At 32.9% G+C, this 11,729-nt stretch overlaps 2 protein-coding genes across 7 annotated transcripts; both read right to left on the bottom strand.

The window, feature by feature from the left end:
- Positions 1–596: 596 nt before the first annotated feature.
- LOC104719118 (uncharacterized) lies at positions 597–4,548 on the bottom strand. 5 transcript variants are annotated; one of them, XM_010436967.3, is made up of 14 exons: positions 4,248–4,548; positions 4,074–4,151; positions 3,839–3,888; positions 3,676–3,729; positions 3,525–3,577; positions 3,155–3,227; positions 2,852–2,913; positions 2,564–2,632; positions 2,014–2,119; positions 1,763–1,830; positions 1,502–1,602; positions 1,234–1,329; positions 992–1,059; positions 597–886 (listed from the first exon to the last, which is right to left on the bottom strand). In XM_010436967.3, the coding sequence occupies exons 1-14, from the start codon at positions 4,314–4,316 to the stop codon at positions 760–762; spliced, it is 1,074 nt and encodes a 357-aa protein (XP_010435269.1). In that variant the 5' UTR covers positions 4,317–4,548; the 3' UTR covers positions 597–759. The 5 variants fall into 5 exon arrangements, with proteins under 5 accessions (XP_010435269.1, XP_087324311.1, XP_087324312.1 ...); XM_087468185.1 differs by having other exon boundaries at positions 3,839–3,881; positions 4,248–4,433; XM_087468186.1 differs by having other exon boundaries at positions 3,839–3,881; positions 4,074–4,148; positions 4,248–4,431.
- Positions 4,549–4,580: 32 nt separating this feature from the next.
- LOC104719116 (putative glucomannan 4-beta-mannosyltransferase 15) lies at positions 4,581–8,892 on the bottom strand. 2 transcript variants are annotated; one of them, XM_010436964.2, is made up of 10 exons: positions 8,765–8,892; positions 8,074–8,379; positions 7,414–7,512; positions 7,021–7,273; positions 6,632–6,742; positions 6,417–6,553; positions 6,014–6,127; positions 5,340–5,539; positions 5,068–5,247; positions 4,581–4,866 (listed from the first exon to the last, which is right to left on the bottom strand). In XM_010436964.2, exons 1-10 carry the CDS (start codon positions 8,828–8,830, stop codon positions 4,719–4,721), a joined length of 1,614 nt encoding a protein of 537 aa, XP_010435266.1. In that variant the 5' UTR covers positions 8,831–8,892; the 3' UTR covers positions 4,581–4,718. The 2 variants fall into 2 exon arrangements, with proteins under 2 accessions (XP_010435266.1, XP_010435268.1); XM_010436966.2 differs by having other exon boundaries at positions 8,074–8,145; positions 8,765–8,857.
- Positions 8,893–11,729: the final 2,837 nt, after the last annotated feature.

Raw genomic sequence — 11,729 nt, 5'->3', positions numbered from 1 at the left:
TCTATAATAAAGTTTTAATTCTAAAATAAAGTGGGGTTGGAGATGTCCTTAGTGCATGCATTAGAATCTTCCCATAACTTTTGGATATCACAAGGGCATATTCAGTATATTTTTCTTTATAATTTAGAGGTATGGTTTCCTTATCGGCGAAGTGATAAAATCTAATAAGAAAAGCGAAAGCTACTAAGGGACTCCGAAAAGCCACTAGAGAGAGTTAAAAGCGTGTAGCCGTGTAAAAGAGATTAGACTAGCAAATTTCTTATTGTACTACTACTAGTAAGTAGTAAGAGTGGCCCTCTTCAAACAACAGACAGCCACGTCTCCTAACTTTTGTCTGAATGTAATTCTTTTTCCTACACTATCCATTCGTCCCATGAGGACTCGAAAGCGACGTCTCCATTTGATGATGGACCCGACCATGGTAACCGGATTCCAAAACCCTTAACCGACCCAAAATTAATATATAGACCAAAATTCGTAGAAGCAAAGAACCGGCCGAGTGTTATTGGCTCGGTTGTGTTTTAATTATTTTGGTTTTACGTTTGGATATTGAACCAAACACGTTCACGGTACAGAATCCAACTCCAAACCAGTTATTTGTACTTTCTGTAAAGTTCTTCTATATGGTTCAAACTAAAAACCATATTTTAAAAATCAAATTCACTCCTAACGACCTAACGTACTAATTTGGTGAGATTGTATTTTATATCTTACACCAATGGAATCGTCATTTACAGAGTGAATTAAAAGGGGAGGGTCCTATGGTTTTGTATCGTAGTATTTGTTGAGCAGTTTCTCTGTATATTCTCCAAACGTCAAGACGCTATCAGAGAGAGTTAACTCTTCATGGATTGTAACGTCCTGTGGGAATGTAAGCTTCTGATCCCTACAAACACCCCATTCGCATTTCTTTTGTTATCAATTCTTGTACAAGAAGATTTTTCTATGTTAACTTAAATCAATCAAAAGTTCTTAGTTCAGAATAATATACCAGTCAGGTTGCATGAACAATGCAAATGTGGATCGCTCTAGACCACGAGCCTCCTCTCCTTGTGGCGCCTGAACACAAACAAGAAACCATGTATTAGTTTTGGTGTAAAGAGAGAGAGAGAGAGAGAGAGAGAGAGAGAGATCCAAAACTTAATACAATTGAAAGTAACCATCCATGATGAACTGATTTGTTGTTCTATTCCAGGAGCCATATCTATCCGTAAAGGCACAAAGAATTTTTACCCGTACGCAATGAGGTGTAGCACAAAGATAACCCCTTGATAGAATTGCTGTTGTCTCGCCTATTTGGTATGCTATTTCTTCTTCCCCATAGACAACCTAGTTAAATGTAGAGGAAGCAAATTCTTAAGAAAATTATTTATTATAAGTAAGCAAAGCAGCCTGGACAGTGGACAAGTTGCATAACAGAATAAATTTGGTTTCGCTCTTAGATACCAAATAGGCTCCATTGAACTATGCACAGTCACCAGGAAAGACCAATATACTTTACCTTTACGATCTGACCAGACCGTGTTTGTATGTATAAGCCAGAATCAGGATCTGGACAAGGTACTTCCACTGAATCTCTAGAAAATATTGCACGAGTAAGACCTGTGGATAGTCGTATAAGGATACAGTTACATCAAAATGTTTCTACATATCATCTATACAGAGAGAGAGGACGATGAGTATGCTATTAAAAAAAGGATCCAACTAAACGTTAGCGAACATTAACAACTCAGGAAAGCAAGAGATAAGAAAAATCTGACACCTGTGAGTGAACCATGGTCCGTATGCCATCCACACCAAGACGAGATGGAATCGTTGTCATGCACAGTGCTGAATGGAAGACAATATGTCAATATCTCAGACAATTAAGTACCTTTATCGCCCAAATGAAAGTTCTACTTTCGAAGAGGCATAAATATCATGAGTTCAACAAGTAATAACCGCTAGGGACCGAACTACAAATATTAGTCAGTAGAGAGAAAGAGCTTGTGAAGAGCCGGTATCTAATTTTACCTATCTTGTGCAGGAAAATAATAAAGTAGACGGCCTTTGTGACACCGAGAGTCAAGTAGTATCTTTTCAAGATTTTGCTCTTCATGTTGTTTTATACCCTTTGACACTGCAAATCATGGATTGTAAAAGGCTTCACAAAACATACAATGACGTAATCATGAAAATTACTAGCACCATGAAAAAATCTAAAACCAGAGTCATGTTAATACACTACATCCGTAATGCACAATATAAAGACCATGCCAGCAGCCAGAAAATAGACTGGTTTCAGTTATTATACCCACCTACTTATACTAGGAAAATTAACTATTCATCCCATTTTAAGAGTAATAAGTGAACTAGGATACTCCACAGACACAGTCACGGTCACACAGACACAGTCACATAATGTATCGTGTTTTACCGAATAATAATACAGTGAAAATTTCTGCTTGTTGGATGACATTTCATAAGAGAGCTTCTGCTTTCTAATCAATTCCAAAACTATCTTTGCAATAGAGCTTCAACGTCTTAAGGATATGTATTCAATAAACCCAATAAAAGTAATTACCATATTGATCACAGTGGTAAGCTACCATAAGCCCAACTTTGAACATCAGACTACCAAGAGCTTTGAAAGCTGTCATGTCATGAAAGGAAAACACTCAGTTAACTGGAGGAAAATATTAAACTTGAGGAAAATTTGAGAAAAAACAGGAAATTCTCAAACTTTATGACACTGATAAATGCCATGTATGATAAAAATAGCTATGCATTCTCAAAGCTGAGACACCAAAACTTTATTACCGATTACACAAACTAACGACACCCGAAAGTAAAGCAAGTATCACCTAGTTACCTCCTTCGAGCTCCGGTAAAGAATTCCTTGGCCATATGTTTGATCCACAATATGATGGATACCTACATCATGATGTAAGCAAAATGATATGAATATGAAATAACGAATCATAGAAGAAAAGTAGTCTGTTACATTTGCCAGAACACATAGTTCATGTAAACATAAACACTACAGAATACAAGTAATTTTACACTAGAGAATCTGGAAATCACAAGAGTTCAGTAGGGCATTCCATATTTCAACACATTACAAGAATGCTACATAAGCCAAAGACTTTCCAAACATAAAAATGATGTTATTTACCGCTGTATTTCATATGGATTACTTGTTGGTACATCTTGTAGAGGATTAGCATAGTAGGAACCCTTCAACACGTCTGCACAAACAATAAACGAACTTTCTTTTTAGTACTTTCATCAGAGCAGGCCAGAGATATAATACAGTCACAAAAATTACATTTCAACTTCTTCTATACAAGGAGCGAATATAAGATATATCTAAATAAGTTCTTGCAGTTATCTAGCAATATGTAACCGAACCAAACAAGATATTAAACGAAAAGCTTTACTTAGCCAACTATCTGCAACTACGAAATCTCGTTTTGTAATTAGACATAGACTGGGAAATTTCATCTCGTTCTGAAGCAATAAAAGAAAAGTTTATATAAGCTCACCAAGCTTCCCAGATTCAAGTTTCTCTTTGCCATGACTCCAACCAAAATTGTATCTAAGAAGAAACAAAGCAAAGAGAGTAGTTATTTGGAAAAAAATGAAATAGAAGATCATAACTAAAACCAAGTTAAACAAAAGAATCGAATAATTCACCTACTATGAGCATCTTCAAGCTCTCTCTTCACCTCTTCAGGAAGACCAGCTAACCTTTACAGCGGCATCACATAAACCCTTGTTAGATATTTCCAAAACATAAAAATCTAACCTTTAATTGAACTAATCAGCTACACACAAAAAAAAAAAAAGAATCATTCACCTAGGTGCAAGCTCAAGTAGATTCTTTCGTAAAGCTGGGTACCCTGGAACCTAAAAACACAAACTTCAACCTCAAATTTGAAATCTTTACTCCTAAATCAACACAATTGAGATGAAATATAACTATAAAACACAAAGTTACATGCACAAATTTCAAAAAAGTTATGTATTTTATAAATCTTTAACCAATTAAGAACAAAGAAACAATGATAGTTGCTGTAAGAAGTGATACATACATCTTTAACCGAGAGTATTCCAAGACCGTTAGGTCCAAATCCTTGTTCAATCCTCTCAGACAAATCTATGTTGCTCTGCTATAAAATTGAAAGATAAAAAGAAAAGTTAAGAAGACAAAAACAGAACACAGAGAAGACAAAAATGAAGACAGCAAGTTCGGGATCAATCTTTACCTTGAGCTCCGAGTAAGATACGGTGACCGTGGAAACAGATGGCACGGTGGCGTCCGACGCGAGAGACATTTTTGGCGGCACGTAATCAGACCAGGAGAAAAGGGTAAGGACGGACGACGTCTGAGAGCACACCGGAGACCTTTTTTTTTTTTTTTTTTTGTTCTCTGTTAAAATAAATTTATCTGAGATTTTTTATTTATTAGTATTAATATTTATAATCCATTCATAATACTCGGCAGTCGATGACTTGACCACTTGATCAATGCTCTCACGTTCTTTTTGGCGACTTTTTTTTGTTATTATTACTGTAATAATATATATTTCCATTCATAATGTACCAAGAAAGAATTTATATATCAAATTAACATCATGCTAAACAAATGAATTCACACACTTTTTTAGCATGAGAATGCTTATTGCATATATATACTTGAACTTGATTGTGATTAGAAGATTCTCTAGTGAGTCATGTTAAGTTCCAACAAAGCTGACTCCGGAGATGAGAAAAGCAGTGGCTTGCATGAAGAGATATAAATATAAAAATGTGTTCCCAAAGGCAAAGTCGTAGCAGGCACAACATAATATGTATATACCCATCATCACTTCCTTCATATTTACTCTGCGACAAAACATTTTCTTGCACTCATTAGTACATTTTCTTTTCTTTATGGACTCATTCTAATACATGCAACAAAAAAAAAATTGCTAGCCTGATACCGGATAAATCACTAAACCAAACACACATGAATAAATTATGTAAGAACGTATGTTAACTAATTGATTTTTGTTTTTTTTTTGCATTCTTTTTGATTAGTTTTACCTTTTGAGAATTTGTCCATTCCTGGGAAGCAGCTTAGTCTTAAGAGTATCTCCCAGTTTTTCAGTGACAACCCATTCATTGACTCTTTTTCTTTCAAATAAGCCAATGAAAGTTCCTTTGGTCCGGTGCATAGCCATTACATTTTCAAACAAAACCCAAAAAACCACGAGGTAGAATGATCTATACACATATACCAATAATTCATAGTAAAAATGAAATTAAGGTAATATATAGAGTGAATAAATGTGGTCTGTAATTATAGTACTACTAACCTTGGAGTGGCGATTACTCCGAAGAGGGTGATGACAGAAGGACCATATATAGTTGACCAAGTAGGAATTTTGACTTCGGGAAGGAAGACACTTGTAGGAAGAATAACACAGTAAAAGAAGAAAGTGAAGAAGTGGACTATGATCTTCCGTAGGAAAAAGAAGCTATAGATCACGTAAAACTTCTTCCAAATCTTCACTCTCTGTTTATCACAAGTTTTTTACTATTAGATTAATTAAGGTTATCATAAAGCATACTATTCTTGAGAAAAAGTACAGAAATAAAAGAAAATCTCAATATTTGGTTCCACTTTGGCTTAACCAAATCGCAACGTTAGGTTCCACTTGATAATTCTAGAACATACCTAGAATTTCTCATGTTTAAACCAACAAATTACTAGATATCAAATCAAGTTCCATACCGTGATAGTTAAAAAAAAAGAAAACCATACAAAACCGATTAACTCAGCATGACCAGAAGTTATAACTACGTATCGTGTCCCCATTGATAAATGATAAGTTGGTGACCAATCATTTTACTTTTTGTATTTTTTTTTGGTTTCTAGTGGTTAAAAACTTGTCCTTTTTTCAAACTGTCGCTAAAGATGCGCCAGCGAAAATATAATTCGCACGTGAAAACTTTGTCTGAAAAGTGAAAATGAAATAAAGTAAAAGACCTTATTGTGAATAATTTCCATCGTCATTTTGCGGAAGAGATTGGCTGGACCGCACGACCATCGATGTTGTTGGAATCTGAAAGCCTTAAATTTGCTTGGTAGCTCGCTTTTCACCTACAACCACGGTTAATATTTTACAATCATGATAAGTACCTAAATTAGACATAGCCACATGCAAATGCATACAATATATGTTTATGATTAGCCTTTTCGTTTACATTTTTCTAGAAACAAATAGTACACATATACATATGGAATGTTAACTTTTGGAACAAATGTTTTGCATGTAAACGTTAAAAACAAAAACAAAAAATTACAAATTGTGGATTACCAAACAAGTCTAGTCTTACAGAAACAACATTCTAGCAATATAAAATAAAATAAAACAAAAGATATAACGTACCTCAAGGTCATTGATGAAGACAAATTTCCAGTCGAGAAGACCAACACGAACGGCCAAGTCCATATCTTCTACGGTCGTCCGATCTTTCCATCCTCCGACTTCTTCCATCGCCGCGATTCTCCATACTCCCGCGGTTCCTGCATATATAAAACACTTTTTCTAATCATATATTTTATATAGATAGATGTTATATAATATTGTAACGATTCATTCACCATTAAAGCCAAAGAAAGCATGTCTTGTGGATCCAGATTGTTGCTCTGCCATGAAATGGTAGTTGAGAGTCATCTCTTGCATCCTTGTCATTAAGCATGTGTTCGCGTTCACTGCATGACCAAATCATATATGTTCCAGAACCACATTCGCATTAAGTTTTATGTCAAACTCATTAATATGCAATGAAGATAGTTTACCAATGATTATGTAACATTTTATTTCTTTCATTGTCAGATTTTGTTAATATGTGCCACATCACAAATGGGGTTGTATCTTACATTCTTCTCTACTCATTGCCAAACGAGTTCAAGTTGGAACCATAATTCCAAAAACAAATTAAATGCCTAGGAATTTTGCTTTGTTATTATATATATAAATATGTACATACCAAATCTCCATCGAGCTTGGACAAGAGCGATCTCAGGGTTGTGAATTAGAAACGGGATAGCGCGTTGGAGATAATCTGGCTCCGGTTGGAAATCAGCATCAAATATGGCCAGATAGTTACACAGCTTGACGTAGCTGTGCCTCATGCCATGCTTAAGAGCTCCAGCCTTGTAACCATTTCTGTTGTCTCGCCTCTGATAGTGTATGTTTATGTCTTTTGATGCCCATTTTGCACACTCCATGCTCACCAGTTCCTGCATGAAATTTTATTTACTAAGTGTATGTATACAATCGATTCAATAAAGCTATAATTAGGTCATCATGGTATTCATATGTTTTTTTTTCGAAACTGTATTAGCCCACTCTGTCCTCGGAGACTTTACTAAGAACTGACCATAATGGCTGGATCGGTGGAATCGTCTAAAATTTGAATGATTAGGCGGTCAGATGGCCATATTAGTCTGCATGCAGCACCTATAGATAATTCGAAGACCTGGAGATTTAAAACTATGTTGTCAGTATATATTATATTTTACTTTTACATATCCATCACACATAAGTATTACCAAAGTAACAATAACCAAGTTTTAATATCGTTTTTTTTTTCATCTAAATAGTTGGTGATTTTCTGAAATGTACATAAGTAATTATATGTAGGATATTATGACGGATTTTGGTTTATGCATGGTGTGATACCCGGTATGACGTAAGTGAAATCAGTATAATCAACATCTATTATTAATTTCTACAAATATATTAAACTTTCTGTCGAATATACTTTTGTCATCTTAGTAATATATAAATAAGCTTTAGACAAAAATGGCAGACAGTTTGGATAAATTCTGCCAGTCCATTCAAATGGTGGAGCCAACTTCTTCAGAAAGATATGTTCTTTTTATACATTGTAACTAGAGATGTAATTTATAAAAAAAAATATATACTATTATTCTAGTTAGCGGTATTTTTTTTGTTGGACAGACATATTATTCTAAGCTCTTACTTGTCAATTAATTTATAAAAGATATCATAAAGAGATAGGGAGTAAAAATTCAACCTCTCGTTCGTTGTACATGGGAATTTGGACAAGGACCATTGGGTAGTTTTGATGAGCAAGCTCCATATCTTCCTGCATTGCCTCCCATTTGTAGACTTTCTCAGGTTTGCGGTTAGACAACTTGACGTAGAGTACTACAAGGTTCATGTAAGCACACTCTACGAAAACTAAGAGCCAGATGATCAAACACATAGCCACTAAATACTTAAACATTGGTATTATGAGTGTAGTCTTTGTTTCTTTCCACATAGTGTTCATGCTTATCCCCACACCATCCACGGATGGTTTACGACCTCCTCCATGGAACTTCTCATAATAGGAGTACACAAAAAGAATTAAACTATGCTTAGTGTAAGCAAATTACAGAAGTACGTACTATATTGGAAAAAATAGTTCTTAATCTATTTGTGTCGTTTGACCTTTACATTTACAATAGACAAATAATGTTTACTAATATTTAAGATGTTAAGTTGTGCTCTCGATCTTAATTAATAGATTGAACATGGGGAAATTAAGAAACCAACGAGGTGGAGAATCTATATAAAAAAATGTTAAGAATCTAATACATGTAACCGCAAATGTATATATATATATATATATAGTTTATTTTGATCGGCTTTATTATTGAAGAATGCTATATTAAGGTCAAAAATTTGAAAACCTTTTACGAAATAGAGAGACGATGACTTACCATTATTGAGAGGAGGGCAAGAAATGAATCTTGTAGGAAAAGGAGAGGCTTCAGAAGCTGTAACATGTTTTTTTTGGGTTCAGTGACTGAGTGTTTTTCTTATGCTGCCTTCTTTGATATATTTAGGTAAAGAGAACCCCATGCTACCATTGTTTTATATATATATATAAATATAAATATATATATATATATATATATTTGGTATGAGAATATCACAACGTGGAAATAATTCAATACCTAAAGTAAGTAACAAAGATGCAGGAGAAAATAAGGAAAATAAAATGATAAATAAGAATAAAACACATTCTAATTGCAGATAAACATTAAACAACATGGAGTTTGAAACAAATGACTCTGAGTCGGTCAAGATTATACGATTATTCGTGTTTATACGATTCAATCAGTTTCTGAAATAGAATACTGAAAAAGATAATCGATTAAATTTTAGGATAGATTGTTTAATTAATTAGCTTGTTACCAAAACCAGATTTGTGAATTTTTAAGTTTCTTTTTTAATTTAAAAGTTTGGTGCCAAAAAAAAAGTTTTGTAGTGTACACATATAAAAATATGATTTCTATTAAATCCTAAATGAGAAGTGAGAAAGTTCTTTGGCCGAGTTTCTCAGACCCTTGTGCATTGAGGTTTCTCACTAATGTTAACAATAAAAATAATAAAAAGGTGGAGAGATGAGAGAGAATCGTTTTCCATTTGAGAAATCATAAGAAATTTGGTGAGAAATTTAGCATACACATAGCAATATTCTATCGGTTATACTAAATCTATTAAATAATATATCTGAGAAATTTTTACCTGTTGTACGGATGCATATGCGTTCAGAAGCTTTTATTGGGTAAGTAATCCGAGGCAAAACCCTAGAGTACATGTGGTCAAACATGTGCAACCCTTTGTTCGAAGTAAAATTTGAACCCAAAACCTCTCCAGAGTTTACCACCTGAAACCATATATAATCTAGTGAAATGCTCAGGTTTTTAAAGAATATAGCTATTGTAATAAATTTTGAAGTAATCATATTATAGTATTAAAAATAAAAATAATAATGAATATTAATAACATAAAATAATAAAGCACAAATTTTAGAATTTTTGGTTTTAATATTTTAGCTTTGCCTTATTATATTATTATGGCATGTGTATTAATGAAGAAAATTTCCGTTAAATCTGTTCTCATAAATAATAATGACATCTCTAATTTCCATTAGAATATGTTTTTATTATTAAAAATCATACTATTATCAAAATTAGTTGTATAGTTAAACATAATTTTACATTTAATATATATGGCTCTAATAATAAAGATGTGGCATGAATAATTTGCCCGGCTCTCTCCACAATATGAGGTTAAGATTTGTTATCTCTTAAATATGCTTTTTGAAGTGTATAATATGTTATGTTTATAAGAGTGTAAAACGTGGGAATATAATATTATCTAAAGCCACTTATGAAGATGCGGAAGATAAAAATAAGAGAATCTTGTGTATGCAAATGCAACCCAAAGAATTTAAGGAAGAAGGTTTTTGTAATATTAATAATACATATTTTTTTTTCAAAATTTCGAAAACGAATCAGAAAAATTTAAAATAAAAATAAAGCATTGGCAAATATGGCTTGTGTTGCTGTTTTCATTTGGACCAGAGGAAATGGTGTAGAACAAAACAACATGAGAAAACTAAATAAAAGTAACCAAAAATAGTAGAGGTGTTTTTAATAGTTTCTTTTGATCTATTTGAATTAATCTTTCTTAAATGCAGAAATTACTCAAATTATTTTATTAAATAACCCATATGGCCATATATGATATACCAAGTTTTTAAAAATAACAATTGTTTTCTACTACGTTAAAACAATTACATTACCTTACCAAATCGCCAATATAGATTTTACTTAGAATGACCACATCAGCTCATGTCCTTGAATGAGTTGGGACGATATAAAGAGATTTACAAGAAAACATAGTTTTTGAAGGAAAACCAATCAGCTCTGAATCATATCCTACAAAAGAGGAAAATAAACACCCCCTCTCTAGAGTACTACATGACACCAAATATTTAAAAAATGCATACATCTAATATTTTATTTTATTCTACTAAAGAAGTAAAGTACTGTAAAATACACATGCTTTCGGGATTATGTATAAAACTACAATACCCAAGTTAATCATACTTTCGTGTTGGGCAAATGATATTGTTGTATACATGAACATAACATAAAGTTTTTACTCTTATCAAAAAATTTAAAACTGATTGGTGTTTGAATAAAGAGAGTTTGAACGTGGAAAATTCAATGTATTAGTTAATGAATGTCTTGGAAAATAAGAGAGACATTTTGACCATGGCTCTTGGTTTTCAAAATAATAAAAACACCCTCCAACCAAGATCTTTACTTTGATAAGTTTGCAAGTTTCCAAGAAACTGGAGCGTGTCGATCTTACGGCTAAAGGGGAAGCAATAAGTGCCCTATCTACTCCATCAAATTTATATTTATTAAATAACCCATATATGATATACCCAAATTCTTAAAATAACAACTATTTTCTACTATATTAAAACAATTACATTACCTCACCAAATCGTCAATATAGATTTTACTTAGAATGACCACATCAGTTTATGCCCATAAATGAAAATTTCTGTGAATCAATCATTACATTATTAAAATAACAACTATTTTTTACTACATTAAAACAATTACATTACCTCACCAAATCGCCAATATAGATTTTACTTAGAATGGCCACATCAGCTCATGCCCATAAATGAAAATTCAATATTGTTATACCCATATATGATATACCCAAATTCTTAAAATAACCCATATATGATATACCCAAATTCTTAAAATAACAACTAACTCATATATGATATACCCAAATTCTTAAAATAACAACTATTTTCTACCACATTAAAACAATTACATTACCTCACCAAATCGCCAATATAGATTTTAC

The sequence above is a fragment of the Camelina sativa genome, chromosome 10, assembly GCF_030686135.1.
Source record: "Camelina sativa cultivar CO46 ecotype springtype chromosome 10, ASM3068613v1".
Lineage (NCBI taxonomy): Eukaryota > Viridiplantae > Streptophyta > Magnoliopsida > Brassicales > Brassicaceae > Camelina > Camelina sativa.
Note: the sequence above shows the minus strand (reverse complement) of the source record. Positions and strands in the feature narration are given on the sequence as shown.

Bases quoted from the DNA above. Each gene is read 5' to 3' on its own strand.
- LOC104719118 (XM_010436967.3), bottom strand. From the start codon at position 4,316: ATGTCTCTCGCGTCGGACGCCACCGTGCCATCTGTTTCCACGGTCACC. The intron at 2,120-2,563 runs GTAATTACTTTT...CATGATTTGCAG, and splicing joins TTACCACTGTGATCAATATG to TGTCAAAGGGTATAAAACAA. The intron at 1,060-1,233 runs GTAAAAATTCTT...GTTTGTGTTCAG, and splicing joins CTACACCTCATTGCGTACGG to GCGCCACAAGGAGAGGAGGC.
- LOC104719116 (XM_010436964.2), bottom strand. From the start codon at position 8,830: ATGTTACAGCTTCTGAAGCCTCTCCTTTTCCTACAAGATTCATTTCTT. The intron at 7,513-8,073 runs GTTGAATTTTTA...TTAAATCTCCAG, and splicing joins CCATGTACAACGAACGAGAG to GTCTTCGAATTATCTATAGG. The intron at 4,867-5,067 runs GTAAAACTAATC...GTTTTGTCGCAG, and splicing joins AATGGACAAATTCTCAAAAG to AGTAAATATGAAGGAAGTGA.